Source organism: Vulpes lagopus, chromosome 3, assembly GCF_018345385.1.
Source record: "Vulpes lagopus strain Blue_001 chromosome 3, ASM1834538v1, whole genome shotgun sequence".
NCBI lineage: Eukaryota > Metazoa > Chordata > Mammalia > Carnivora > Canidae > Vulpes > Vulpes lagopus.
The window spans coordinates 29,504,388-29,531,764 of NC_054826.1; the positions used below are offsets into that span (position 1 = coordinate 29,504,388).

General features: G+C 54.8%; 1 protein-coding gene across 3 annotated transcripts in view; it reads right to left on the reverse strand.

The window, feature by feature from the left end:
• Positions 1-927: 927 nt before the first annotated feature.
• Positions 928-27,377, reverse strand: part of CAMK2A (calcium/calmodulin dependent protein kinase II alpha) — a 64,836-nt gene continuing 38,386 nt past the window's right edge. The window contains exons 12-19 of one of the 3 annotated variants that reach the window (XM_041748600.1): positions 26,547-26,589; positions 24,081-24,121; positions 19,433-19,465; positions 18,388-18,436; positions 11,773-11,848; positions 9,245-9,339; positions 4,461-4,689; positions 928-4,147 (exon numbers count right to left, since the gene is read on the reverse strand). In XM_041748600.1, coding sequence (XP_041604534.1) covers positions 4,144-4,147; positions 4,461-4,689; positions 9,245-9,339; positions 11,773-11,848; positions 18,388-18,436; positions 19,433-19,465; positions 24,081-24,121; positions 26,547-26,589 — 570 coding nt within the window. In that variant the 3' untranslated portion in view covers positions 928-4,143. Of the gene's footprint in view, positions 4,148-4,456; positions 4,690-9,244; positions 9,340-11,772; positions 11,849-18,387; positions 18,437-19,432; positions 19,466-24,080; positions 24,122-26,546; positions 26,590-27,377 lie in introns of those variants that run through there. The other 2 variants (XM_041748601.1, XM_041748602.1) reach the window with 2 other exon arrangements.

Genomic DNA, 27,377 nt, shown 5'->3' on the forward strand with positions numbered 1-27,377 from the left:
TCGCAGCCACTCTGCACACCTGCAGTGCAGATAGACCCTGGAAGTGGCTGGTGCAGGACTTCTGGAGCCCCAGACACTTCAAGCATGGTCTAGGGGTGCCTGTGAGCTCCAGAAGGCAACCCCCCACCCCCACCCAAGGTGTGGAATCCAGGTATCATAGGTGGCAGTGTGGCTGAGGGTCCAAATCACCTGGTTGGCCTGGGACGGTCCCAGGTTTAGCACTGAAAATCCTGCATCAGCAGACCAGGACAGGTGGTCACCCTGTGGTGGCCTGGAGGACCAAAGCCTCTGCATCACCATGTTGGCTCCCCTTGGACAGTCTGGACTCAGAGAACTGAACTGGCCTCTAATGGGGTGGGGGCCTCTCCTTGGCCAATGGAGCTTCTCATACCATCACTTTCTCTGGCCCCAAGGCCCCAGTCCCAGGCACTCAGTCCACAGATAGTGTGTGAGTGTTGAGGGATTTCCCATCTTTCCCCATTCTGTGAACCAGTCTCCAGGACTTCTGAGGCCTGGGGGCTGGTGTGTGAGGTTGGGATGAGGGTGGAGAATAGGTTTGGAGGGACTTCTTTTGAAACAACTTCTCATTTTACAAGGAACGGAGGCCTACAGGAGAAGAAACCTGCCCCAGGCCCCTGAGGGAGAGTTTGCTGCAGGTTGTTAGTGGCCACCCGCGTCCACCGCCCCTGCCCTCCTTGCTCCATGCCTGAGAGGAAGCCAGCCTCATCCCCACTTCTAAGGCTGGGACCCAGGGTCCAAGCAAAATCCCACTGGAATTGGCTCAGCCTTGAGCACGAGACCAAGTTGGCCCAATCAGAAAGGATACCTTGGCTTTTGTTTTGCAAATGCAAGATCTTGAACAGGAAACAAACAAATAAATAAAACCCACCCAGTGCTGGTGCTTGACCAAGACGGAGAGACAGCAAGTGCACAGAAGTTGGTAGCTATTTATTGCACTGAAAACACCAGTAAAACAGACACCCCTTCTTCCCCCCTCCCTCCCAGTAGCAGAAGTTTTGAGCAGTGGTCATTCAAGTTCACAGCCACATATTTAAAAAAGAAAAGAAAAGAAAAGAACTGAAACAAATCCCCAAACAAATAGTAACAAAGAAACCAGCACGGGGAGTCTGGCAAACACATCCCCCAAAGGGTCTCCCCTTGGGAGACAGGAGGCCGTGGGTCAGGATTAGCGCTACAGTGTGCACAATCCTGGGAGAACATGTTCCTATAGAGGTGTTCGCATGCTGGAGCCTGGGTCTGGTCTTAGGTCTGGATTTTTTGCATCTACAGGATGTTTTTAGAGGAGCAGAGTTTCACTGACTGGTGGGGGTGGGCCCTGGACCACTTTGTCTGCCAGCCTCCCCTGCGTGCTGCCTCAGGATCATGCTGGTGCCCTGTGGTCCACACTGGCTGACTACCCACCCACCCACAGGAGTGTCCTTCTTCATGGGGCTGTTTCCTCCTGGGGTAGGAACCTGCCTCCATTTCTCTGGCACTTGGAGTGGGACACAGTGGATAGGAGGCATGTCAGCAATTAAAAATCAGGACATTGGGGTCCTCCTGGACTCAGTTCCCCCCGGCGGAAAAACCCAGGGCCAGACAGGAAAAGGATGGGCCCAAGGTCACACAGCAGGTCTGATCAGAACTGGGAATGGAATCCTACTAAACCCCAAAGCATGGCTCTTTCCCCACGGTCCACTGCTAACAAGCAGTTGACAGGCACCAAAGAGGGGAATGAGGGGCAGGTGGCAGAGTGGAGGTGGGCTGGCCAGGCCCAGAACGAAGCAGGAATCCAGCCGGTGACTAACCCTGTCAGTTCTCACAGGTATATTGGGCTCCACTTGACCTTCCCGCTTGATCCCCCATCAGCCCTGCAACATAGATTGGGCAGGAATATTTAACCCTTTAACTGATGGGGAAACGGAGGCTAAGAATGGGACCAGACTTGGTCTGGAATTGCAGCATCCCCTGTGAAGGCCACACCCTCACCTTTGGCTTGGGGACTGCTGTGGGGGCCCTGGCAGCTCGCAAGGGAGGCGGGCAGTTTTGCTGCTGGGACGCTGGGATCGCTGGGCCTCTCTGGGAAGCCCTCTGGACCCGGGGCAGGGCCAAGTTCCTACCCCTGGGCCTCGGCAGCAGGGTGTGTGCCAAGGATAGAGGCCGGTGATCAACCAGTCTGGAGAGCAGGAAGCCCAGGCAGCCTCTTTCCTGGCCTGCAGCCCCAGCACAGCCTGCCTCACCTGTCCCCAGGGCAGCAGCAGACATCTCAGGACCAGGGAAAACTCAGCCCCGGATCGAACATCCCCACCAGTCCTCCAGCCAACACCCAGGACTCCCCAGAGGTTCGGGGGATCCAGCGCCTCCTCCAAATCCCTGGGGATGTGGCTCTTCCTCCCCTAAAATCCTCCAGAGGGGACAGTATCTCATGCTGGCAAAACACGGCCACACAGAGGCCAAAAGCACAGAGAGGCGGCAACATAATTCCGAGTCGGACACTGAGAATACAACCTCTATTTTTTTTTTTTTTGTCCAAAACATGTAGATTGGTTTTGCTGAGTATTTTTTCTTCTTTTCTTTTTTTTTTTTTGAACATACTTACTGCATATAAAGTCATGCAAAGAAAACAGTGCAGACAGTAGATCCTAGTGGATGTGCCAACGCATTCCACATCAGAGTCAATCCCGAGGAAGAGGGAAAGAGAAAGGAAAAGAAAGAGAGAGAGATTTGAACCCACGGCTGCAGGACGAGGCGTGAAGAGGAGAAATTCTAGTGCTCTGCTTGGACCAGCAGATGCAGAGGGGAGAGGAAATGAAGACACATGCTCGTGAAACCCCCGAAAGCTGGGGGGAGGGCTTGGGGGGGCACACAGATGCGGTGGGATGAAATCCTGGGAAGCTGGGAAGCATCCTAGTAGGAACCTCAGTTTGGGAGGCAAGCAAAAAAAAAAAAAAAAAAAGATATTTCCGTCCTGACAACCTCCCCCACTCTCTCTGCCCTGATTTGCTGTTTCTTAGCACTAACATCTGGTGTTTCTACAGTCCTGGGAGGAACCTTGAGACCAAAATGTCAGCGATGCCCTTCCCCCCAGGACTGAGTCCACCTCGGCCCCAGATAATAACCACAGGTGACAGAGGGCATCTCCGAGATGACGTTAAAAAAAAAAGACCTAGAACAGAAAGAAACTACCCCTCACCCCTCTTCCCGCCTACTTTGCCAACCCATCCTGACCCTCCTCACCATAATTTGAGAGGCTTAGTTATTACATAAATATCCATTAACGCAAAATCGATTTACGAAACACACAGAGGTTTGGCTATAAAAAGGCATGCGGTCCAAGTAGAAGTGGTACCTAAACGTTGCCTTCTTTGCCCCCCCCCCCCCAAAAGCAATTGGATTCTCTCCCTCGGATGGGATGGAGCTGGAATTCTCCAGGACTGATAGAAGGGTGGAATGGGCATTACTTCTGGAGGTAAACGTCAGTCAGCCGTCAGCCGAAGGCAGAAGGAGAGGGTGGGGGCACCCTGAGAGGATCGTGCTCCACACACTGAGGGGGAGGGGTCCGCGGGGACGAGAGGACAGGCCAGGGTGGGAGAAGAGCCAGGAGGCTGTGCAGGTGGGGGCTCCTGGCGTCTGCTCCTCTCTCACCTTCTCCCACGGGGGAGGCTGGCTCAGGGGTGTGGGGGGGCCCTGGAAGGGAGAGACAGGGAGATGGGGGGCAGATGCCACATTCCTCCTGATTCTGCCTCTCTTTCTCCTTCGCCCATGGGGGACACACAGTTGGGCATTCTGGCCTACAGCCAAGGCCGGGCCAGGCGGACAGCAGCCAGGAGTAAGGGGGGCAGTCCTCGGAGCCAGCACCCAGGGCACCCAGGCCTGAGGAAGCCCCGCCCTGGCAGGGGACAGAGAGCTAGAGAGGCAGATGGTTGGTGGCAGGGAGATGTGGCCATTTGCTCGGAAGTCGTGACAGCTTTTGGGAGCAGGCGGGTTTTCTTGACGCAGGTGTGGCAGTGATGGGGACGATGGTGGTGGTGGTGGGGTGACGTGATTGGGGGAATTCCAGCAAAATCCAAGTGGGAGAACCAGCAGCCACATTCCATGAACGAAGAGTAAATCTCTGTGGTACAGGGTCCCCAGGCTGGTCCTTCAACTGTAAGAAAGGGTGGGTGTGGTGGGGAAGGCGTTGGGGGGGTGGTTCTGAGGGCGGCAGGTTTTCCCTGTGCAACCACCCCGCTCCAGTCCTTAGATGGGGTTGAAGCTGCTTCCGGTGGATCCCACCCCCCACCTCCACTCTCCACCCCCCCCCCCAAACTGCAGGTCTGGTCTCCTCCCTGTGGCCCTCCAGCCCCCACCCCGTGGCCTTCCAGCAGCCAACTTCCCCGTCATGTCCCCCTGCAGACCGACACCACCCCATTCCTTCAGACTGTCCTAGATGCCAGATGGCGGGAAGGAGGGGCTCTTACTGGGGCAGGACGGAGGGCGCCCCAGATCTGTGGAAGTGGACAATCTGCCATTTGCCGTCCCGGCGGTGCCAGACGCGGGTCTCCTCCGACTGGGCCGTGCGGGGGATGCCACCTGCATCCAGGTACTGCGTGATGCGGATGTAGGCGATGCAGGCCGACTCGTCGCCCATCAGATGGATATGGGGGTTCAGGATGGTGGTGTGCACAGGCTTGCTGTTCCGAGACCACACTGGAGTTGGGGATGGGAGGGGGCAAAGGAGATGCAACTGGGGGCCTCCTGCGTCCCTTCCTTCACTTCCCCATCTCCCAGCGACCCTCTCAGCAGAGGCACCCCTGCCTGCCTCATTTCCACAGAAGGGGTCTCTGTGACAGGGCCCAGCTAGGAGTCAAGGCAGAACTTCTAGATGGCTAGAGCAGATCCCAGCTTAGAGACCAGGGATCTCCAACATGCCAATTCTTTAAAATACAGGGGAATGGGAGTTTAGAATCACGGTATCTCAGACACACAGAAGTATAGGCCTATGATTGCAGAATCAGATGAACTTAGACCAGAGTCTCAAACCCAGATACCCCACGGAGGCCAGGCAAGTACATAAAGGAGGCAGGTGAGCGAGGGCTAAGATACTCAATCGTGGCAGACCATTTGCCTGTGGGTCAGGGAGTGATGGGGGGGCGGCCCCCCCCCCCCCCCGTGGTGAGTAGCACACTCTAGCCCACCTACAGAGGGCTCCCTGCACACACCTCCCTGCTAGTTGCTCTGTGAGTAGCTGACCCTTGAACAACGAGGGGGAGGAGAGTTAGCGGCCACCCCCCCACCACACACACCCCCTTGAAAATCCACATAGAGCCTTTGACTCCCCCAAGATTTAACTGTTTGTAAACTTCTGTTGACTGGAAGCCTTCCCAATAACAGCAACAGTTGATTAACTCACAATTTTGGATGTTATTTGTATTACGTGCTATATTCTTAAAATAGAGTAAGCTGGAGGTGAGAAAATGGTATTAAGAAAATCACAAGGTAAAATCTTAAAAAAAAAAAAAGGGGCAGCCCAGGTGGCTCAGCGGTTTAGCGCCGCCTTCAGCCCAGGGCTTGATCCTGGAGACCCGGGATGGAGTCCCATGTCAGGTTCCCTGCATAGAGCCTGCTTTTCCCTTTGCTTGTGTCTCTGCCTCTCTCTCTCTCTCTCAAGAATAATAAATAAAATCTTAAAAAAAAAAAAAAAGAAAATCATAAGGAAGAGAAAGTACATTTATAGTACTGCGCTGTATTTATTGGGGAAAATGTGTGTATAAGTGGGCCCACACAGTTCAAACTTATCTTGTTCAAGGGTCAGCTGTAAGGGGAACCCACATTGCCACACCTGATATTTCGGGAGAGTCTAGAAGTCTGGATTCTTATGTGAAAATACCTCATTTTTATTATTGGCATCTAATTCAAATTTAAAACAACATGCAGGCCGCATGAACCATAGGGGCAGTCCAGATATGGCCTGGGGACCCCGATGCATCGCCCCTACTCCTGACATACGGAATTATGGAAATCTGACTGATATTAAAATTGTAGAATCTTAGGATCTTGGATTTTTAAGGATGGAATCAGTGGTCATGGAGTGAGGTCATGGAGTTTGCCAGAGTCAGGTGGAAATGCATAGCTCTTGTAATCATGACAGAACTGAGAAAAATACCTGAAACTAGCTTTCTCTATGAAAAATATGAACCACTCTATTATTATTATTATTATTATTATTAATTATTATTAATTATTTTGGTTCTAGGAACCCTCAGTTTTTTTTAGCAAGATGGAAAACAAAAGCACAGAAAGACAATGACCCAGGGAGTGGCTGGACAGGGGTCACCAGGGTTCTGGGATTTAGAGGAACCCTCATGGCTTCTCCTAGTGTAGCTCAAATGTAGATCCACATCCCCCAGAGAACTGACTTAAAATATACACTTCCCACCTCCGCTTTTAAAGGTGACAATTCAAAAATCTGTACTATTAAAAAGCCTCTTTCCCCTGTCCCACCCTCCAATGCTGATGCCCAGCCAGGTTTGTGAGACATGGGTTTCCTAGAAAATGTAAAATGTCTTTTTGTTTTCCCCAGGACTGCTGAAAGCATCCCTCATATTATAATCACGCCTGACCTAGGCTTTGGCTACAAACACCAAATCACTGAATCTTACAAATGTAGACTAACAGACTTACAATTTGGGGTTCTCTCGAAGAGAATGTAGAGCTTTTGCATTATAGGCTTGGGAGTGACCTCAGAGGTCACCCAGTGGCCCTCCTACAAAATGCAAGGAGGTCCCTGTAAGAATCCTCGACTGCACCCAGGGCTGGAGGCACTCAAGACCATCCAGTTCAATGCATCCACTAAACACATGGGGAAACTGAGGTCCGGAGAGGCAATCTGACTTGTCCCAGGCTGGGCTACTTTTCTGAAAGAAATGCAGTAGAACCTAAAAGAAGTCAGTGTCCAGATGGGACTAAATTAGGACAATCTAGAACAATCTCAGAAGAGACAAACAAGCTCAGCATTGTTGAGGGCACTGGGCCTTGCTGTTCTTGGCAAGAGCTGGGGTTCTGGGGGACATTTATAAAGAAATGACCATCCTAATGTGTGTCTCTGAATAGACTGTAGCCTTCTAACAGCCACCCTTGTGGGGAGCGTGGGAGGCAGGGCCAAGTCCTCCAGCAGGGAAAAACAGGCAGGGTGGTGGGACTTGGCCCGGGGCAGGCAGTTGCTCTGGGTCTTACACTCATGGGTCCTTTGGCATTCAAACCTCGAGTTCAGGGGGCCGGTGTTGTGATGGGGACCATTGCCTGGACGCAGGCCAAGAGCTAGTTTAGCCTTCTCTTTGTGTTTATTTTCCTGTTGCCATCTCTGAGCCTTTAGAGCCAGCTCAGTGGGGACTGGGGAGCTCACTCTGCAAAATCAGCACCTGCAGGGGACAGACCCATATAGAGGCAGCCATGGTGATCAGTCAAGGAGCTCCAGGGTCATGAGAACCCTTGGGGTCCAGCCAAGGGTTGGACCTCTCTTCACATGAGAATTTAACCGCCATTGCTAGCCTTGGAGCATCAGAGTTTGATTAATCAAGGGGAAAGGCAATTTCCTTCTTCAGAGCTTTTTTGGGGTGCTCTTGGGCTCTGGTTGTCTATAAGGTACAATCAGATTGGGTGCAGGCAGGAGAGAAGTGTCCAGCTAGCGGCTGCTAACATGCAGGTGAGAAGAGGCAGCCCAGGGCAAGGATGGGGAGGGGTGAGTCAGGACTGGGTTCTGCCACTGACTTTCCAGGTTCCTTTGGATGAGTCACTTTCTCTCTCTGGGCCTCAGTTTCCCCTTCTGGGTGAGGTAGAGTTGGACTAGATCCTTTTTCAGTCACTTAAATGCCACCTTTGGTTTTGCCATCTACCTGCACTTCCTTCATTAAAATATTTCCCTAAATTGGGGCAGCCCGGGTGGCTCAGCGGTTTAGCACCGCCTTCAGCCCAGGGCCTGATCCTGGAGACCCGGGATCGAGTCCCACGTCAGGCTCCCTGCATGGAGCCTGCATCTCCCTCTGCCTGTGTCTCTGCCTCTCTCTCTCTCTCTCTCTCTCTCTCTCTGTCTCTCATGAATAAATAAATAAAATCTTTAAAAGGATATTTCCCTAAATCAATACACCTCATTAATTTATGTAAATTGTTTTAAAAGTAAACTGTCTAGTGCAATCAAGAATGAACAGCCAGTATCACAGAACACAAATTTAATCATGAGTCCAGCATAAATGAAATAAAGTTATGTAATTCTAGCTCCATGCTCTTGCCTGCAAGGGATCTGAGCCTGAGACTGCTCTCTCTTTGATGAAGAGGGAAATTAGGAAGTGTGGGAAGAGGTGTTTAACGAACGCCCAGCTGAGCCTCTGCTCCTGACGAAGCCAGACGTATCGAAAGAGAATTTAGAAAGGGACCAACTTTCTCACTGTGCGAACCAGTGCCGTTTCCACATGTGCCAGAGATCATCTTTGTGTCGGCTCAGCGGCACATGCCTCCCTTCGGGGTACCCCTGGGAATGCCACCTCTCAGGGCCTTCCTCTCGGTCCTGAGCTGATAAGTCTAACCTGCACGTGCTCTGTTTCGTCCCTGTCTGACCCCTGGCCAAGGCGAGACGTGGACACAGGCAGAAAGCACTCTGGGTCAGGCCCAGCCTCAGCCCCCTGACAGCCCCTGCTTGCAAAGCTGCCGGGGTCTCTCCCACAGAGGAGAGGCCGAGGAAGGACAGACATGCGGACAGAGACCTAGACAAACAGGCAGGGGCACAGCAGTGTGAGCTCGGCTCTCCTCCTCTTCCCAGGACTGACCACCTACAGGCCTAACAGCCCACCAGCCAGCTTGTGACCAGTTGGACAGTCAGGGTGGCCCCAGGCATCTAGATGGCTGTGATGGGGTGCATGCCCAGCAGGAAGGCTCTCTCATCCGTAAACCGGGAATAAAGGCCCTCCCCTCGCCCTCCCAGGGGCAGGGGCAGGGGCAGGGGCAGGGGCAGGGGCAGGAGAGGGCTGGGAGGGCTTGTCACACTTGTCCCAGGTCCCCATCCTCAGCCCCAGGAGGGACAGCTGGCAGTCGGACGGGCCCGGGTTATGAGAGGGAACTGAGATGGTACCAACCCCTGTCCACACGGGATCTTCCTCTTCGCTGGCTCCTGAGCTGCCCCGGGGGCCCTGCCCGTCACCCTGCTGTGCCATCCGGCAGGACATGGAACGCGAGCAGACAACAGGCACCCCAGAGAGAAGGGATTGCTCACGGTTTTCAAAATAGAATCGATGGAAGTCCAGGCCCTCGACCAGGTTCCCCAGGGCCTCAGGTTCGAAGGCTGTCATCCCAGGGTCACACATCTTCCTGGGGGAGGAAGTCAGAAGAAAGAGGGGTCGGGGTGGCCTCTTGAGGCCACCCTCTAACTCCAGGGGCCTAGACTGGAGGAGGGTGGGCCTGCCACATTGGAGGCATTGTGCCCACCTCACAGAATCAGTGGAGCCACTGGGTTGGAGAAGGGCTTCCAGACTGTACCTTGAGGCACCCACCACCCACTTGTGGGTGCCCATTTAGAACTAGGAAGCCTGGCTTCCAGTCCTGGTCCTGCCACTCACTGGCTATGAGGCCCTCAGCAGGTGGCTTCACATCACCCAGCAAGAGTGCCACGAGGGTCGTGAAGCTTTGTGCGTGCGTAGCCCTCAGGCACTGGCTGGGCTAACTCGGCCCCTATGCTCCGCTCCAAACCGCATCTCCTGGCCCAGGACAGAAGGGCCAGAGGGACTTTTCCCAGTTTGCTTTCCTGGGGTGGGGTGGGGGACAGGTGGAGGTAGAGAGGACCTTTCCTTCACATGAAAGTAACTTCTGCTCTCAGAGCAGGCATGTCCCTGGACAGGTGCATTTTGCTTCTTTAAAGCTTCTCCTTCTATGGGAGCCTCAGTTTCCTGTTCTGTCACATGAGGAAAATAGCCTCCCAGGAAGTCATGCTTGGGAGGAAGCCGTATATTTCCAGCACAGAGCTCCCTCCCAGGTGTCAGCCTCTTAGGAAACCTTGGCAGCCAGGCCGAGGGAGGAAAATCTGCCTCCGCCATCCCCAGGCCTCTGGGATCCGTGGCACAACACAGACCCTGGTAAAATGACAATGAGGTCCAGGACAGGAAGGACCTCAGGAGAAGCAAAGATCCCACCCTGGGGGGAGGAGGGAATGAGAGGCCCTGGAGGACAGGCACCCACGTTGTCTGAGCTGGACATTGTGGTGAATGCAGGGTGCTCTACCCCTGCTCTTCTCTGACTGTCCTGTCCACGTGACCTCAGATAACTCAGCACCTCAGACTCTCTGAATGGATTGGCTGGGGGCTGGGAGCTCTGCTCAGACCGTATGAGATGCTCAGGACCCTTCAGTTCCAGAATCCTTCAAGGTTGGGGGTCTGAGCTCCAGGTGTCCGGGAGACTGGATGCCCTTCCCTGGAGAAGCCCCTCCCCAGGAGGTCTCTGGGCCCCCTGACTCTGAAGGGACTCAGAGGTCCCCTGCTCCAAATCCATTATACTTTTAGGGATACTGAGGCCCCGTGAGTGAAGTTTCACAGGGCCAGACTCAGGGTACCTTAGGCTCCAGAGGTCATGGCACGGGGTCAGAACCTAGGGTAGGCTGCACATGCCAGAGAAAGGGACATCACAGAGGTGGGAGGGGGGGGCCCAGAAATGGCACGGCGAGGGGTGGGAGGTTTGGGGGTCCACAGAGGCCACCTCTCTTTCCCTCCCTCCCGGCTGTATCCTTCCAGAGATACTCTCTGGCTCTTTCCGCGGCTGATTTAGCTCTTTTGAGGGCTGGCTGCAAGACCCGTTTCACGGCATGCTTCTGTGCTCTTCTGCTTTACCCAGGTGCACACGTGCACACACACCTGTGCACACCTCTTATGCACACAGTCACAGACGTGCATGTGTGGACAAGTGCATGCACACACGCGTACATGCGGTCTCAGTCTCACACCTGTACCTTCCAGAGTCTTTGTTCCTCCGACAGAAGCAGTGGATTGCTAGGGCTTTGCCACCTGCTGCTGCTGAAACCCTCCCACAATTAAAATGCACCTGGCCTGCAAAGCCTTTGGGAGACAAAGGCTTCCGGAATCCTCGGCTCTCTGGGACCTGCTTCTGCGCCAGACCAGGCAGTGTGTGGGTGGTCACTAGAGGGCGCTCCGGCCCAGCCTTTGCACACAGCCGCCCCTTGAAAGGCTGGTCCAGGTGGGCAGGGGACATCTCATACCATCTGTTTCATTTCATGTTATTTTTGGACACCCGCCCTTATTCCCCCAGAGGATTTAAGGTTCTGTTTTGAGGTTCTTTGGCTCACCCCTGCTCACTGGAGGACACACCCTATGGATTCCTGCCTGCTCCTGCCCACCTGAGGTCAGAGGCCCGAGGAGGTCCAAGGTGAGGAGCAGGCCCATGCAGCAGGTCTGAGGAGAGGCCCGCCTCCCTCCCCTCCTTCCCCGCTCATCTCCTGCGGAGGCCCATGCTGCGGTAGGGAAGCAAAGGAGTTTTGTTGGAGTTCCTCCTGGGGAACAAGACATGAGGAGGAGGACGAGGAGAGGGAGGACCGAGATACAGAGAAGTATTGTGAACAGAAAGCTTCATTAAAGCATACAGTCTGAATGCAACACAGAAATAATGAGTTCAGTCTGACTCACTGCACATGCAGAGGGAGTGAATGAGGGTCAGAGATGAGGACCCCAAAAGTTAGCCGTCAGTGCCCCCTGCACAACAATCCAGGCAGGACATGCAGAATGGACCCAGCCGACTCACGTGTAGGACTCAAAATCTCCATTGCTTATGGCTTCAATCAGCTGCTCTGTCACTTTTATAATCTCCTGTTTCCGCACTGAAAGGCAGGAGGAGACACAGAGAAATGATAGTAATAGTAACGAAGCACCAGCTACCATTTTCTGAGTCCCTGTCATGTGCTGGACCCTGAGCTGGGACCTGAGGGCCTCGTAGAGACGGTCTCAGTCAGCCTCACGTCATCCTTGGGAGGTAGGTAGCATTGCTCCCATTTCACAGAAGCAGAAACTGAGGCCCAGCATAGGTGGGAAAAGACAGGGAAATCCCCCTCAGCTGCAAAGGGCAGAGCCAGCGTCCCCGTTGGCAGCTTTCGCCTCAGTGAAGCAGGCATGGCCGACGTTCTGACATTAGGCCTGATTTGAAGCCAGGCTGACTCCAAAATACGCTTCTCTGTCCCTTTGCTTTGCCACCTGAATCAAAACCAGGTCGACAGTGGTGGTTGTCACTAGCAGCCACAAAGCAGGGGCTCCCTCTGGGCCCACACTGGGGCCCCTAAGGAAGGTCTTAGGGCTGACTCATCCCTTAGGTCTGGGCAAGCTTTTTGCTCCATTTGGGTGCCTGTAGGACTTGGGCACTGACTGAGCGGTTCAGCACTTTCTAGGCATAACGAATCCCAGTTGCTGAGACCTGGCCTCCCCCATCCACCCCTGAAACACGACGAATAGCTGGTCTTTCTGGTAGAGGTTTAGGTGTCAGCTTTTGTATTCAATGTGCGCTGCTCTGACCCCAGTTTTCCCATCTGTGAAGTGGAAACAGCACCACCTCTCATCCCTTCAGTGCCACACCCAGACTTGAGCACCGGACTTCACGTCTATCCCACACAGGTCCCCTCAAGCTGTGCGACAAGGACACAGGGCTGTTTCCCGGACCATCAGGTGGGGACAACGGCACCCCCCTCCCAGTAATGGGGTAATGTGGGATGAGGCAATGTCCACACAGCGCCTGGCACCTAGTAGGTACACATTTTAAGTGCTGCCATTTCCTGCCTCCTCCTATACAAGTTGCTACACCTGCTCCTCACAGACACCCCAGGAGGTTCGCGGGGCCAGTGCCCCTCCAATCCGATGCACTAGAAGATGGAGCCGGATGTCCTGGCTCCCAGCAGAACTGTCCCACCAGAAGCCTCATGTGGTTCCCTGGAGCAGGCTCTCCCCACCATAGCCCCAAGCTTCACTTCAAACCCAGGCAGCTGGCTGGCCTCCGGAGCAGCTCTGGTGAGGTCCACGGGCACGCTGCCATGTCTCAGTCTGGGAGGGAGGGAGGGAGGGAGCACGCCTGGCTAAGGCCCTGTGCTTGACCCTTTCCTCACCACTCCCAGGACCACCCCACCCTGCCTGATGCCAGGGAGCTCACCGCAGGCCCAGATGCACACAAAATCCTGCACCATCCAGGCTGAAGGAACCTTTGGGGACCAGGGACTCAGCCTCCTTTTCAAACTATGGGGGTAATGGAGGCCTAGCAAGAGGTTGACTTGCCCAAGGACATAGACCGTCTTGATGCAGAGTCTGGCTCCCACCCCAGGGCCCTTCCACAGGACCCCCACACCCCGCATGCTCCCTGACAGGTTAGGCCCATACACTTGTCTGTTTCCCAACTCAGATACATGCTCCATGGAAGCTGGGCCATGGCTGCCCTCGTCCCACTGGATACCTGGACCAGGCCTGGCCCCCACAGGCGTTCATCACTGAAACAGCAAGTACACCAGGCATTGTGCCATGCGCTCAGCCTGCAGAATCTTGAAGCCTCACGGCACAACTTCATGTGGCTGTCACTTCCATGTCAGAGATGAGCAAACTGGAGGGGAGAGCGGTTGACTGGTCTGCTGTCATGAGCTGACCCCCCCAGCCAGCGTTTGTGGCTCCAAAGCCCATCACACACTCCTCAGGGCAGGGGCCCTGTGCCCAGCATGGCTCTTGGCACACGTGGGCGCTCCGTAGACACATAGGTCACCATCTTCAATGTCAGTAGCACAGTGAGGGGCTGAGTCTTTATCTCCTGGCTTTGCTAAGATTTGCCAGGGCTGGGAATGAGCCTGTCTTGGACTACGAGCTCGGTTGGCTAACTCCAGGGCCTTGCCTGGGGCGGGGGCAGAGGAGGCAGGAATGAATGAATCACTGGGTGGACTGAACCAGGGCCTGGGGCTGCTGTCTTCACACTGTGTGCTGGAATCTACTCAGTTGCCAGGTGGTCTCTGTCTCTAGGAGCCCAAGAGCCTGGCCTGTTGGCCGACAGGAGACGCCTCATTCCACGCCCACGCAGACTCGAGGTGATGATCCAGAGCGGGTCCACATGCTCCTGGCAGGTCATGGGACCTGCGCCACCTCCTTGCTTTCCCAGCACAGACTTCGAGATTCCTTCCAGCCTGACATCCCACGCACCTGTGCTTAATTAATGCCCTAACTCTTACGGGCTGCAGCTCGCTGCCGCCTCAGAGGCTAGGAAAGCAGCATGGATTCTGGAGCCGGACTCCCTGAGTTTGGATCCTGACTCTGCTACCAAATAACTGTGACCTTGGGCAAGGTATTTGCTCATGCCTCAGTTTTCCTCTATGCATAACGGAGCTTCTAATAGTACTTACTTCGCAGGGTGGTTCTGAGGACTGTTAAGGATGCATCAGTAGAAAAAAAACGAACACATACATGGTTCTCATAAGAACCGTCTATTGTTCCAAGCCCTTTCTATCAACTCATTTATGTCAATAATGATGCATCGTATAAAGCATTTAGGGCTGTGCCTGGCACTCCGTGAATAAGAGCCATGATCATTATCATCTGGAAATCTCTGAATTAGAAGTTCTCTCTGAGGACAGCCTCTGGTCTCTAGCCAGGGCAGGGATGCTTCCCAGCAGCCTGATATGCAGCCTGACATGCTGTCTGGCATCTCTCTCCCTTTTTACCCACCTCCTTCTTCCTCTAAGTCAGACTCTCCCCTCTGAAAGCCCATTGTTATAATTCTCTTCCCCGTTCTGCCTTCTGGGGCCCCAAGGTGTGCACCTGCTTCCCCAGACCCTATGCCCTCCCCCTCTACTAGGTTTCTCTTTCTAGGGCTGAAAGCCTCCAGGATTGGGTTTGCAGGATCTGACTTAAGGTGGCCATCCACTCTTTGAGGGTCCTCAAGCTATTTAAATGCCTCAATGTGGCTTGAATACTGCAGAATATCAGGTCTGGAGGAGCACTCTATTCCCTCCCCAATTCTGGACACTATGTCTCTATCAATGCATCCAGAAACAAGGCCTTAATTGGCTGTGTCTTTAGCCACTCAGGACATCAAGTCTGCCAGCAGTGGGAATCTAATGGGCAGAAATCTCCCTATCAGCTTCATCTCTGGGACAGAAGATCTGGGAATCTGGTGCTCTTTAGTTCTGGAGAAAATCACTCTGGTTTTGGGTCCCTCCCTTGCCCTCAGCAGTCCTGTTGCTGTGTGAGAGATTCATTCAACAACTTCTCGGTAGCCACTTCTGGCATTTCTCATCTGCCAGGTGTTCACCCCTTCAATCCAGGAGTGCTCCCAGACAGATGGGAAAGCGGAGGCCCCAGAGAGGTTAAGGTACTGTCTGAAGGTCACACAGCATGTTGGGGCTAAGATGGGATCTACATTCCTGACCGGTATTTTCCCAGAATGTCTCTGCCTAGATTTGGCAGCTCTTTGGGTTGGGGAGGAAATTAATTTTTTATGGAGCTGACCAGTAGGAGGCAGGAAGTGGGAAGGAAGCCTAGCAGAGCCCTGTGCAGCTCAGAGGGCCAGAGTCCTGTGCAGTAAGCCCGAGGTGCTCTGAAATATTAATGTCTCTCTCTGTGCTCAGGGGCAAATGTTCCCTAGAGGGTGACATTTCTAATTAACTTGAATGTTAGGTCAGAATCCACCCCACCAGCTGCTATTCTCACTTAGTGAGCAGACTTAACAAATTAACACCAGAAAATGGTTTTTTTGAAACTTACTCTGAGGCCTGAAGAAGCTAAGAAGCTGAGGCACAGAGCTCCTCTCTCCTGCCAAACACAGGGATGAGCTCCTGGTGGAGCTTCTTCCATCAGACATGCCTTTTACATGTGGGAGACTGAGGCAGGGAATGGGGATCCTGGTTCTGCCATTACTAACCTGGATGCACCTGGGCCTGATTTCCCCTTTCTGGAAAAGGGGCACAGCTCAATGAACACTTTAGACTTCACAAATTTCCCCATCCTGATCTCTCTAGAGCAGAGGATGGTGACAGCAAATGTGGGGCCTCAGGGATGCCACCCAGAGCCAATACTCCAGGTGGAAAGTGTCTTCGATGGGTCATATTTACATTTACAACACAGACAAATTTTGCATACCTTTCCAAATATTTCTCTAACATATACCATCTGTCTTAAAATAACCTTTGAGTAACATGGATGCTCCATAAAAATTTCATGTGGCTTCCTGTCATTCAGCTATAAGCTCCAGTTTGAAAAAAAAGAAATTAAAATGTGTTAAATCATTACCAGTGCCAAATACTGTGAGACCATTTTATACACAGCCTCTCATTTCATCCACACAGCAATCCTCTGAGACTGATACTGTTGTCATCTCTTTACTAAAGGAAAACTGTGGCTCAGAGAGGTAGAGTAAGTTGTCTAAGGTCACCCAGCAAAGGGACTGCAGTGAAGAAGCACAGAGCCAGTTCACCTCTATGATCCCTGTCTGCTCTGAGACCAGCATTATGAGGCCACGAGTCTTTTCAAAATCTCAGTGCCTCTTGTCACAAGGACAGAGAGCATCAAATATGGGGAAAGTCTTGGATATGCCGTGTCTTGAGCCACCACAAATCTATGGAATCAGAGTCCACAGGCACAGGGCTGGGAATGTGGTTGGAAAACTGTACCTGAGGGACTTAGAATGCACACTTGACCCCAACAGGGAGTTTTTCTTCAAGATAATCAGTTTTTAAAGGTTGTCCCTAGGGACACTTGGGTGGCTCAGTGGTTGAGCGTCTGCCTTCTACTCAGGGTGTGATCCCGGGGTCCAGGATCAAGTCCTGCATCAGGGTCCCTGCAGGGAGCCTGCTTCTTCCTCACCCTATGTCTCTGCCTCTCTCTCTGCGTCTCTCATGAATAAATAAATAAAATTCTTTTTAAAAAATTAATAAAGGTCGTCTCTGGTGCCATCGTGCAAGACCGATTTGCTCTAATGCCAGGCTGTGGTGCTAGAGTGACCGCCCCCGCGCCCTGCTCAGAATGACCACATAGGGACACACACAGGGTGAGGCCGAACTTCCAAGGCATCTGGGCAGAGTCAGGAGGTAGTCACGGTGTTCAGTGTGTCAAACTGCCTTTAAAGGTGGAACTGCAACTGTGTGCAAAAATAGCTGTTACGTAATAATAAAATGCTCTTTGCCCCTCCATTGTACTCTTTTAGGGGCCAACATCTAAACAGAGAAATGTCTACCCTGGTACAGCTGCAATCCCTCCAGGTCAGTGGTGCCTTTCTAGGTTGGAGAGACTCCCCAGGTGTCTCCCACACGTGCTGAGTGTGAGACACCCCCCACCCAGCCCCGCCCAGGCTAGTGTCCCTATCCCATGGGACAAGGACGGCGGTGTCGGCAGAACCACAGGACATCACTAACTCACCCAAGGATTTGGTGTCCCCTGAGCAGACAGTGACACTCACCCTTCCTCCCCCAACTCCAAGCATGCTTGCCACTCACCGAAGCCTTTGAGGAACCATTACCAGGTGGGCCCCGGAGCCACACTGCTCCAGGATTCAAATCCTGATTCCACCCTGTGAGGTAGGGGACCTTGGGCCAATTTATACAACCTCTGTTTCCCAGGCTGTAAAACAGGCTTGATCACAGAACCTACCTCCCAGCTCAGGTAAATGTAAAGCGCACACCAGGTGTCCCACAAAAGGCAGCACTCTCCGCGTCACCGTCCTCATTCGTTCTGCTCTTAGCTGGTCATAGTTATCTGGGGTTTTGCTCCCTCATCCATCAGAAACCCTTTGGGGACTGTCAGCCACTGGCCACAGTAACCCCTGCACATCGGGGTTGGTCTTGGGCAATGCTCCTTGTACCCCAGTCAACTGGATTTTCTGAATTTTTGCTTTCTCTTCCTTTCCTATCATCACTTCATGTTTCTAGGATCAACTCATTTTTTTAATTAATTAATTAATTAATTAGTTTTTAAAGTAAGCTCTATGCCCAACCTGGGGCTTGAACTCACGGTCCCAAGATCAAGAGTCTCATACTCCACCAACTGAGACAGCCAGGTGTCCCTAAAATCAACTCGTTTTTTGGAAAATTCAAAAAGAAAATGTACATACCCCTATGACACATCTGTGACTTGAATATGTCATTTTCCCCCAAAAAAGTGTACTAAACTACCTACATCACCCCACAATAAGAAAAGTCCATGTGCACACCACTGGTGGACTGAGTACCTCACGCAGGGAACCAGTGCCCTGCAGTGTGCCCAGTCTGCAAGGGGCTACAGCCGGGTCTCTGCGGAGGAGCAGGACACACGGTTGGCAGGCACTGGGGCCCTTTCAAGCCGGAGCTGTCAGTGAAGGGGGCCTGCCAGGAGGCCCGGGGGGCCCAGACGCTGAAGGCAAGGCCCCCCCTACCTTTGGTGTCTTCATCCTCAATGGTGGTGTTGGTACTCTCTGAAGATTCCTGCCAAAGAGAACACAGGAGCCGGTGAGGCCCAGCTGGCAAGCGGGACGAGGCACGGCCAGTTGGGGGGGCTGCCCCTGCCCCAGTTGCCTGATGCTGCGGCCCGGTTTCTGTAAGCCTCACCGGCTCTGCCATCCAGATGCTGCACTGAAAACCCTGCCAGACTTCCGAGCCTAAGGAGGGGAAGGGCCCAGCTAAGCAGGTGGCTGGTGGCAGGGGGCGTGGATGAAGGGATGGATGCAAGGAGAACCCTGGCCTTTCTGGAAGGGCTGGGAGGGCTCCCCGGCCCTGTCTGCTTGAGGGAGCAAAGAGGGGGTGTGGAAGAGCAGAGAGGCATATGGTGGCCACAGGACAGGGAAGGAATACACACACTGGCAGAGAGGAAGAGAGAGAGGTGGAGAGACCCAGTGTGAGAGAGGCTGGGCCTTTCAGCGGGAGAAAAACCACACACCTGGGGGAGACAGCCATGGGATCAGAAGAAGAGGGATGTGGGCCACCATGCCACCGCCGGAACCCCTAGACAGAGGCAGGGGCTGGTGCCTCCTCTGCCACCGGCGGGCCCTGGGTAGCGTCGAGAAGCTCAAGATGGGCCTCTCTGGCGCCCACTCCTTTGGCCAAACCAAGCCCCCCCTCCCCACTCGCCGCAACTGGCACAAATCAAGCCCTGAGATGAGTTCCAGAGCAGAGGGCGGGGAGAAGCAAGAAGCCAAGGGCTGGACGTGGGATGGGCTTCGAATCAACCTGCGTACCTGAGGGCGTTCTCTGGTCTACCTGCCAGGCTGCTGGTCTGGGCCATGGAGTGGGAGGTGTCAACAGAAACACGCAAACAACACGCACACGCAACACACATGTTGTCACACAAGGCACACGTACCAAGCATGCCCTGAGCACCCTCTCCCCCGCCCCGGGTTCCCAATGCAGCCTGCAGGAGGGAGGCAGGAGCGAGGGTTCGAGGCCCAGCATTTTACCGGCGTTTGGGAGACGGCGGACACTCACCATTAACTGAACGCTGGAACTGGACTTTCTTTTCTGGAAAAACAAGGAGAAGAGATGGGACAGGAAAAGACACAGAGTGAAAACGGCAGGGAGCAGAGAAACGGCAGGGAGCAGAGAAACGGACGACAGGGGGAGGTTTGGAAGGATGATGGGCCTCAGGGTCATCCTCGACAGTCCCTCCCTTGCCAGCATGGCACTGGGGCAAGAAGTCAGGGCCGTGAGCAAGAGCTGCCCTCGCAGGGCTGGTCCTCTCTCAGCCCGAAGCTCTTGTGGGGGGGCCTCATGCACAGCCACCTGGGGCTCACCATCTGACCAGCAGCTCCAGGCCGAGCCTCCCCTGGACCAGGGCTTCCTCTACACCAAGCCCTGATGTCGGAAACAGATCCTAGGTTTTGGATGCCAGTTGCCTAAGGCCTCTGGAAGCCAAAGCTCTGAGAGGACAAAAGGCTGCTCAGGTCTTGAGATGAGGCCCAGTGCCTCCTCCTAGCCTCCCCATGTGTCTCTACTGAAAGAGCCCCTCTCCTGGTTTGGTTGACTGTCATAGTCACTTGGGAAACTTGTCGAAAAGAAACATAACAAGGCCCCCTCAAGGGGTTCTATAACTAGGTCTGGGGTGGGGCCTGGGCATCTGGATTTTAAACAGTATCCCCAGGTAACTTCAAAGCAGGCCTGGGTGTGGAAACCAGTCCTCTAAGTGGCCTTCGAAACCCTGCCTGTGGTCCCAGCTTCCCGGCGACAGGCCCGTTCAGCTCCTGTACACTGATCAAGAAACTGAGGTATGGCCAGATGCACAGCTGGGCCCTGCCATCCCTCCTAGTCCAGCTTTTGGAGGATTTGCAGCTTCGTTTGTATTATTGGCTGTGGAACCAAGGGAAGGAGAGAAAGAGAGAGGACACCTGCAGACTGTCTTCTCGTTCTCTCACTCTAAGCTGGGAGTCGTGAAGACCAGCCCTCAGGGAAGGCTGCGGGTCTAGGACTGGCCCTTGCATTGCACGCATGGGAGGCGGGGGCCCAGAGCCAGGCAGTGACCGCCCGAGGTCTCCCAGCTAGCCGGTAGCGGAGCAGAGGCTGGAACCCCCGAGGGCAGGCTTTCTCCTCCATCCAGGCCTCCAGGCTCCAGGCCTGAGTGCTCTGCACAGGCTCGTCCTTCCCGGACGGGCTCACCTCTGAGAGGCCTGGAGGCTGTTCTCTTTGCTGTGCTGTGGGGGGAGGAGCAGGGAAAGGACCTGAGATGCCCTCAGGGTGGGCCTTTGCCCTGGGGGAGGCCCTGGCTATTCTTCTTAGGTCTAATTCTGGGCCTTCTGACTCTAAGATCCAGAGCCTCTGAGGGCCAGGAGCCTCCCACAAACATAGCAGAAGGGGCTCACTGGGTGTTGCCTGGCGTCAAGGCTCCAGGTCCCTACATCTGGATAGACAGTGTGAGTCCCACCACCAGCAGCCTGCAGCCAGCCCTAGGTCGGCCTCACTTCCGGCTGGGCACAGCGTACGTAGGAGGGGACAGGCCCTCCCAGCTCGCCGTCAGCAAAAACCTGAGGAACACAGGGGCCAGGGTTCCAGGCGGGACACGAGGAGGGAACACAGAGCAGAGACTGCATCAGATTCGAACATACAGTGACAGGATGGGACATGGGGGAAAGGGGTCACGATGGCACGGATGGGACACCAACAGGGGGCAGTGAGTGGGGTTGAGGGGTGGGAGCAGTCGGCTGCTCCTCAGAGAGTAGGGGCTTAGAGGTGCCTGGGAGGGGGCCGTCACTCCTCAGTAACAGAAAGACTCCATTTCCCTGGATCACGGATGATGACGATACTAATCATAACTCCATACTGACCGGGGTCTTTCACCAAAAGTAGAGTCACATCTCTCAGAACCATGTGGAGAAGCATGGTTCTAGGGTCAGCGAAGCCGGTAGAAATAGAGTCAAAATTAGTCTCGAAAGCCCATAAAGTACAGTACTCTGCAGCTCTGCTCTCCAACCAGCCCATCTTCCCTCCAGCAATCACTGGGCCTCCAGCTAAGCCTCCGACGACGAGGTTGGTGGTGTCTCTAGGGACCAAGCTGTAAGAAGAATACGCACTTCCCGATGGGGGCTGAACATGGATAGTCTAACGGAGGGCCTGGTGGGACTCCCCAAGGCCCACTCCGGTGCGAGCCTTACTGGCCCCAGCGAACACCTGCCATTCTCCCCTTGTACAGATGACCCAGGTGCACAAAATCGATGACCCAGGTCTCCAAAGGAGGGGAAGATGGGACCCTGCAAACCCACGGCTTCTTGGCTTGAGGTCCAGCGTCATTCATAGTGAAATACACGATGGAACCCCCTGCCCAAAGGGACATATTACAGGCCGGGCTCCCCAAATCCTGGTTACTGTCGTCTTCCAGCTGGACTTCCCTCCTTCTCCACCCCCATAAAGAGCAAAGAGACGGTCTGGCCAGGAATAGCCTTTGGGGAAACTATTCTTCATCCACACCTGTGCCACCCTGAGAAGTCACTCGGGGTCTGTTCTGCTGCTGCAGGAAAGAGTGGCTTTCTCTTCTGCTGTGCCCACTGGTAAGCCCTGCAATAACTGGCCAGAGTTCCACCACGCTTGGTGATGCCCTTGCCTTCAGGTAGCCTCTGCCTCCTAGCCTTGCCTGGAGGCAGCCAGAAGAGAGCTTCACCCCAAGACCCAGCCTGAAGGAGGCCCTGACCTCACACCCAGTGGCTGCATGTCAGCCCTTGCCAGGGCCATACCTAAGAGCCAAGCAGATGGCGTAGCCCACCCTCTGCCCCCTCCTCCTCCACTGATCTGGGCCACAGCTCACTGGCACCTGTGGCCTCTGTCCTATACTCTCAATATGATTTTTTTCCTGGGGAACCCAGCACCCCCAGTGTCTACACACTATGGCCAAGAGGGCCCCAGTTGCTCCAAACTGGGCCAACCTCAAATTGCACATTCCCCCCATTACCCTTTCCAATTAGACAGGGGATAGAATTTGACTCATGGGTAATCCAAAACAGCAAGTAAACCAGAGCTCAGTTCTGGACTCCATCATAGGATTTGGGATAAGCGTGAGTTAACTTTATAAACTGGGTTGGCTTTAGATCTGTGTTGCCAAATACTTCCTTGATCAAACTTTGTTTTCAAGAGGAATCTTACTTGAAAGTCCAATCTAGAAAACAGAAAAGACAATGCTGACTAGCATCTCGTGAGCATGTATCCCACACCAGTACCCCTGCTAACTCCTCAATGCCTATTATCTTCCTTCATCCTCACAAATAGCCCTGGGAGGTGGGAATCCCTTTTACCCCCATTCGATGGAATGAGGAAACACAGGCTCAAGGGATTCAAATAACCGGCTGAGGTTTCCAGCTCCGCTAAGTCTGCCCTGGCTCCCTTAACCACTGCGAGGTCTGTAACACGGAGCTGCTCTGGCTGTAGTGGGCGAGCGAAGCCCAGAACCTTCTCTGCTCAGCCTCCTTACTATCCTACTCTACCCCATCTGCTGCCAAGGGTGCCTCCCCAAAACGTTCAGACTCCAAGAAGTTCAGTTTGAAAACCACTGACTTTGGCTGATAAACAAACAATTATGTATTCTTCAAGTACCCACGATGAGAAGGAAAAGGGATTAGAGAGAGTTTTATTGCCTTTTTCTTTTTCTTTTCTTTTCTTTTCTGTTTTTAAAGCTTAAATCTTAGAAATCATGAAGTCTACCCCCCTCCCACCGCATCCGTTGTACCTATGAGGAAACTCAAGCCCCTGGAAGGCTCAAAGCAGTGGGGAGGCCCAAATCCTGCCCTCAGCCAGTCACCCAGTCCAGACCCCCTCCCATGCAACCCCCAAACCAAAGCCAGTGGCCTGAGACCATAAATAGCACTACAATGAAGCCATGAAGCCATCAGCCCACCTGGGTGGCTGTGTTTGGACAGCATCCCACACCTTCCAGCATCCTGGGCATAGCCCAGCCCTGAGGCCCTGGCCAGTCAGGGCTCTGAGCCCAGAAAAAGGCAGGGTCTCAAGAGAGGAGAACCCACAAGGCAAGCCAGTGGCAGGGGAGAAGGGAGGTGCAGAGAGGGGGGGCAGGCCCCAGAGAGCAGAGGGAGGAGAAGAGAGAGGTGGGAAGGAGGGGTCAGCAGGGTGTGGAAAGAAGTAGCTCGGGCATCAGGGGTGGGGATGGAGGACAGGCCTGGGTCGGGGGAGGAGGGGACTCTTGGCACTGAACCGGCAGGCCTTGACAGGGGAGGGTGGGTGTCTCTGAATCCCAAAGCCAAGAGGAGTGGCTATCCTTCCTCCATGGGCTTTGTGGGTTGGACTGGGGTGCGCACGGGGTCAGGGGTCACGATCAGCTCTGTCTCTTCATTGTACCCTCACTTTCCAGTCCTCCCATCCCGGAGAACCACAGAGATCTCCTTCAGACCTGCCCCTTGCCTGGGCGCCCACCCTATCCCCAGGCCACCTGCCTCGCCCATCTGCTTTAACGCGCCCCCTCCCCCTCCTGCCCCCGCCAATCCTGGGGACGGCCCGGGCCGCACGAGGGACGACATCTGCCCCATCTGCCCGGAACACCATGGGCAAGGCCTGGGCTTCGCCCCAGCCCTGCAAGCCAGGCCCTGTGGGCGGAAACGCTGCCGCCCGATGCCGGCCCTGCCAGGCACCCCGGGGGGCTTACCTTCACACCATCATTCTTTTTGTTTCCTCCACTCTTCCCTCCTGCGAAGGAGAAAAAGTAGAGGGTTACCAACACCAGGCAGGGCACCGAGGCCCACAGGGTGAGGAGCAGCAGCATGGGCGCCGGCGGACGGCACGGAGCCGCCTCAGCGATCCGCGGGACACCTCCTCCTCCTCCTCCTCCTCCTCCTGCTCCTCCTTCCTCCCTGGCGCCGAGGCCTGGGGGTGCCCGCTAGGTGGGCCTGGGCTCCCCGCTCCTCAGCAAGCCCCAGCGTGCCCCTCGGGCCCCATGGGTTGCAGGAGGTGACCGATGCGTCCCAGCCCCGTGGGGTCAGTGTCTCAGCCTGGGGATTCCCTCTGGATCCCGGTCACCGCCCGGGCTGGTGGCGGCCAACCCGGAGGCCTGGCTGCCTGGCCCGGGGCTGGCTTCTCCCTCCCCACCCCAGCCCCGCTCTAATTTTAGCCCCACGCTGCTGCCGAGGTCATGTGTCAGCCCTGCCTACTCACTCTGGACAGCTGCGGGCCTTGTTTTGCCGGTGAGGAGAAGCAGATGCCCCGCTCGGGGCCCACCCTGCCAGAGCACCCATCCCCTCCAGAGGCCTCCTCCCCTCAAACTTCAGAGCCCCGCAGCTGGGCTGGCAGCTCCGTGGTGGCTGGGAAAGGCAGAGCAGCCCTCGGGAGGCCCCGCCTCTGTCATTCCTCTTTCTCTCCCTCCTTACCTCCTGGCCAGAGCCCTTGGAGAGGGCCGCACACGGCCAGGAATTGGCATGGATGCCCAGCCCTGCCTAGCGTCTGGCATCTGGCTGCTTCAGACCACAAACAATTGCCTTACGTTAAAGGAGACGGGGTATCTCTAAAGTGCTTAGCACAGCACTTGACGTGTATGCAGTAGATGCTCAGTAAATGTGTAGCCACCGTACGTCCTCCTCCGGGTGGCCTGGGGATGGTGAGCCTGGGAAGAGGGAGGCACGGGACCTGGATGCCCCAGAGGCTCTGAGGGACAGGCTCATGCTGGCCCAGCCTCCCAGTCCCCCTCACAAGTCCATCTGTGACCCTTCCAGGCAAGTTTCCCTCTTGCAGAGTAAATGCGGGGGTGGGTGCCTCTGGATCCCGAAGCTGAGAGGGATGGCTGTCCATCCTCTGTGAGCTTCGTGGGCCGGGCTGGGGTGTGCAGTGGAACAGGGGGAGTGGTCGCCCCTCAGCTTCAAGGGGGCCCTCTCAGCTCCAGCCCACGACTGCAGGACTGCAGGTTCTGTGAGGTCACGTGTTCTGAATTTCAAGAAAAGACAGAAAACTGGGTATTTCTGTGAAATCTCATTTGTAATTGCTGGGGACTCTTTTCAAAAGCACCGCTGTTTTAAAAACACCCCTGGTCCCCATGAGCCCATCAAGAGATGGAAACTGACCCACAGGCACCATTTTGGGAGCTCTGAGTTTCCAGGGGCACTTCAGATGTTAAAAAAAGATTCTGACTGTCTGGTGGCTCATGTTTCAGTCGAAGGAACTGTAGGATCCTTGTCTGGGGAGAATGCGGTGGGGCGAGCCCAAATCTGAAGCTGCAGAGTTCTCATGCCTCTGGGTCTCATTCTTCCAGCTGGTTAATCTGACAGGTAAACTCCCTGCAAAGTCAGAGCTTCCCAGACCGACCCCTTGCTGTGGAACCGGCCACATGTCCACAGCAGCCCTAGCTGGCTGGCCCAGCAGCCCCAGTCAGAGGGCCCCTCGGGTGAGCTTTGCTATATCTGCTCAGCTGCCCTGTCAGCTGTCCGGTCTCCCCAGAGAGAAGCCTCTGGCAGGGGCTGGCCTGGGTGCTCTCCAATGTGCCAAGGGGAGCTTCTTGCTAAGCCATGACACTAATCCCTTCCTTTTTCTCTTTGGGGCTACACGCTGCAGGTCGTTGGGTACTCCCTGTCTTAACCAGTCGGCTCTGGCCAAGGCCAAAGGCTGCTACCCCGGGCTCTCTGATGACCCATCTTGGTTAAGAGCACTTGCTCTGGGGTGGTGCAAAGCTGTACTGAAAGCAGGCTCTGCCTCTCTCTCAGGCCCCCACTGCCCTGTCACAAAGGCCACCTGGGTGAAAGCATGGAGACTGCTGAGTACAGGGCTCAGTACCAGCAGCAAACAGGAATATTACTACTCCCTGGCCCTGGTTCAGTCCTCCCTGGACCTATACCCCAATATTCGGGAGGTTTCCCTTCGGGCTGGCCCAACCTGAGAATCCCAGCACTGCTGGGAGGCTGGGGAGCCAGACTCAACCTCTAACCCTTCCTCGTGGGCCTTTGGCTTGCTGACCTTTCAGCTCCCGCCATCTCTGGGTGCAGGGGACCCAAGCCCCCAGTCTTAAAGTCCTCTGTAGCCCTCACTCTTCCCAGGCTCCTGGCCTGAGGCCCCATAGATATCCGACAGGGCGATGCTCCCAACAGACCTGTGCAGGATATATTTGGGACTCTGAGGTCCTACCACCTACCAGAGAAGTTCCTGGTAGCCAGCATAGTTGTGAGGATGGCTCCCTGCAAAGATAAGGAGGGGGGTGGGGGACAGGAAGTTGGAGGGAAGAGGAGAGACAGAAATGGGGAAGGGGAAAGGAGGCAGGTGCTGCATTGAGACACAAAGCCAAAGCCCTCTGCCCTGCTCATCCTGTTGCCCTCAACCCATGGCCCAGAGACCATCCCTGCCTCCCTGGGGAAATCGGGGTGAGCCAGGCCTGAGCTGGCACAGCTCCTGGGACAGGGCCATCCTAGCAGCAGATATTAATAGGTTCCAGTGACCTGGCCAGAGGTAGTAGAAGGGCTCGGAGACACCTGTTGGTGGGGACTTCTAAAGGCCAAGGACGATAGACACTGCCCTCCTGGGGCCACCCTCTTCCCCCTCCACCCAGGCACTCAGTACCTTACTTCACCACTAGTTCATCTTCCCCAGGGCTCCTGGGCTCACAGCCATGGACGGTTGACATGAGAAAGCCTCTTGTCTCAACAAGGGGCCCAAGGATGGTCCTCCTGGTCCTGGTGCTGTCTGATTTAGACAGTCTCTGAGTCTGACAGCCCATGATTTTAGGACATTTTGAGATACCCTCTGTGACCATTCCCCGTGGGGAGGTGGAGTGGGACTTAGTTCTCCTGGCATCAGGCTGCCCACCACCCCCTTGGCCCATGTCTCTTCCGGAGCCACCATGTCAGGCCTGGGAGCAGTTGGTGAGAAGGTTCCCAATGAGCTGGGGCCTCAGGATCTGTCACTCAGCATTCTGACAGCTTCTCTGTTCCAGCAGGCTGGAACCCCCTCAGTTGCTCTTCCTACCTGC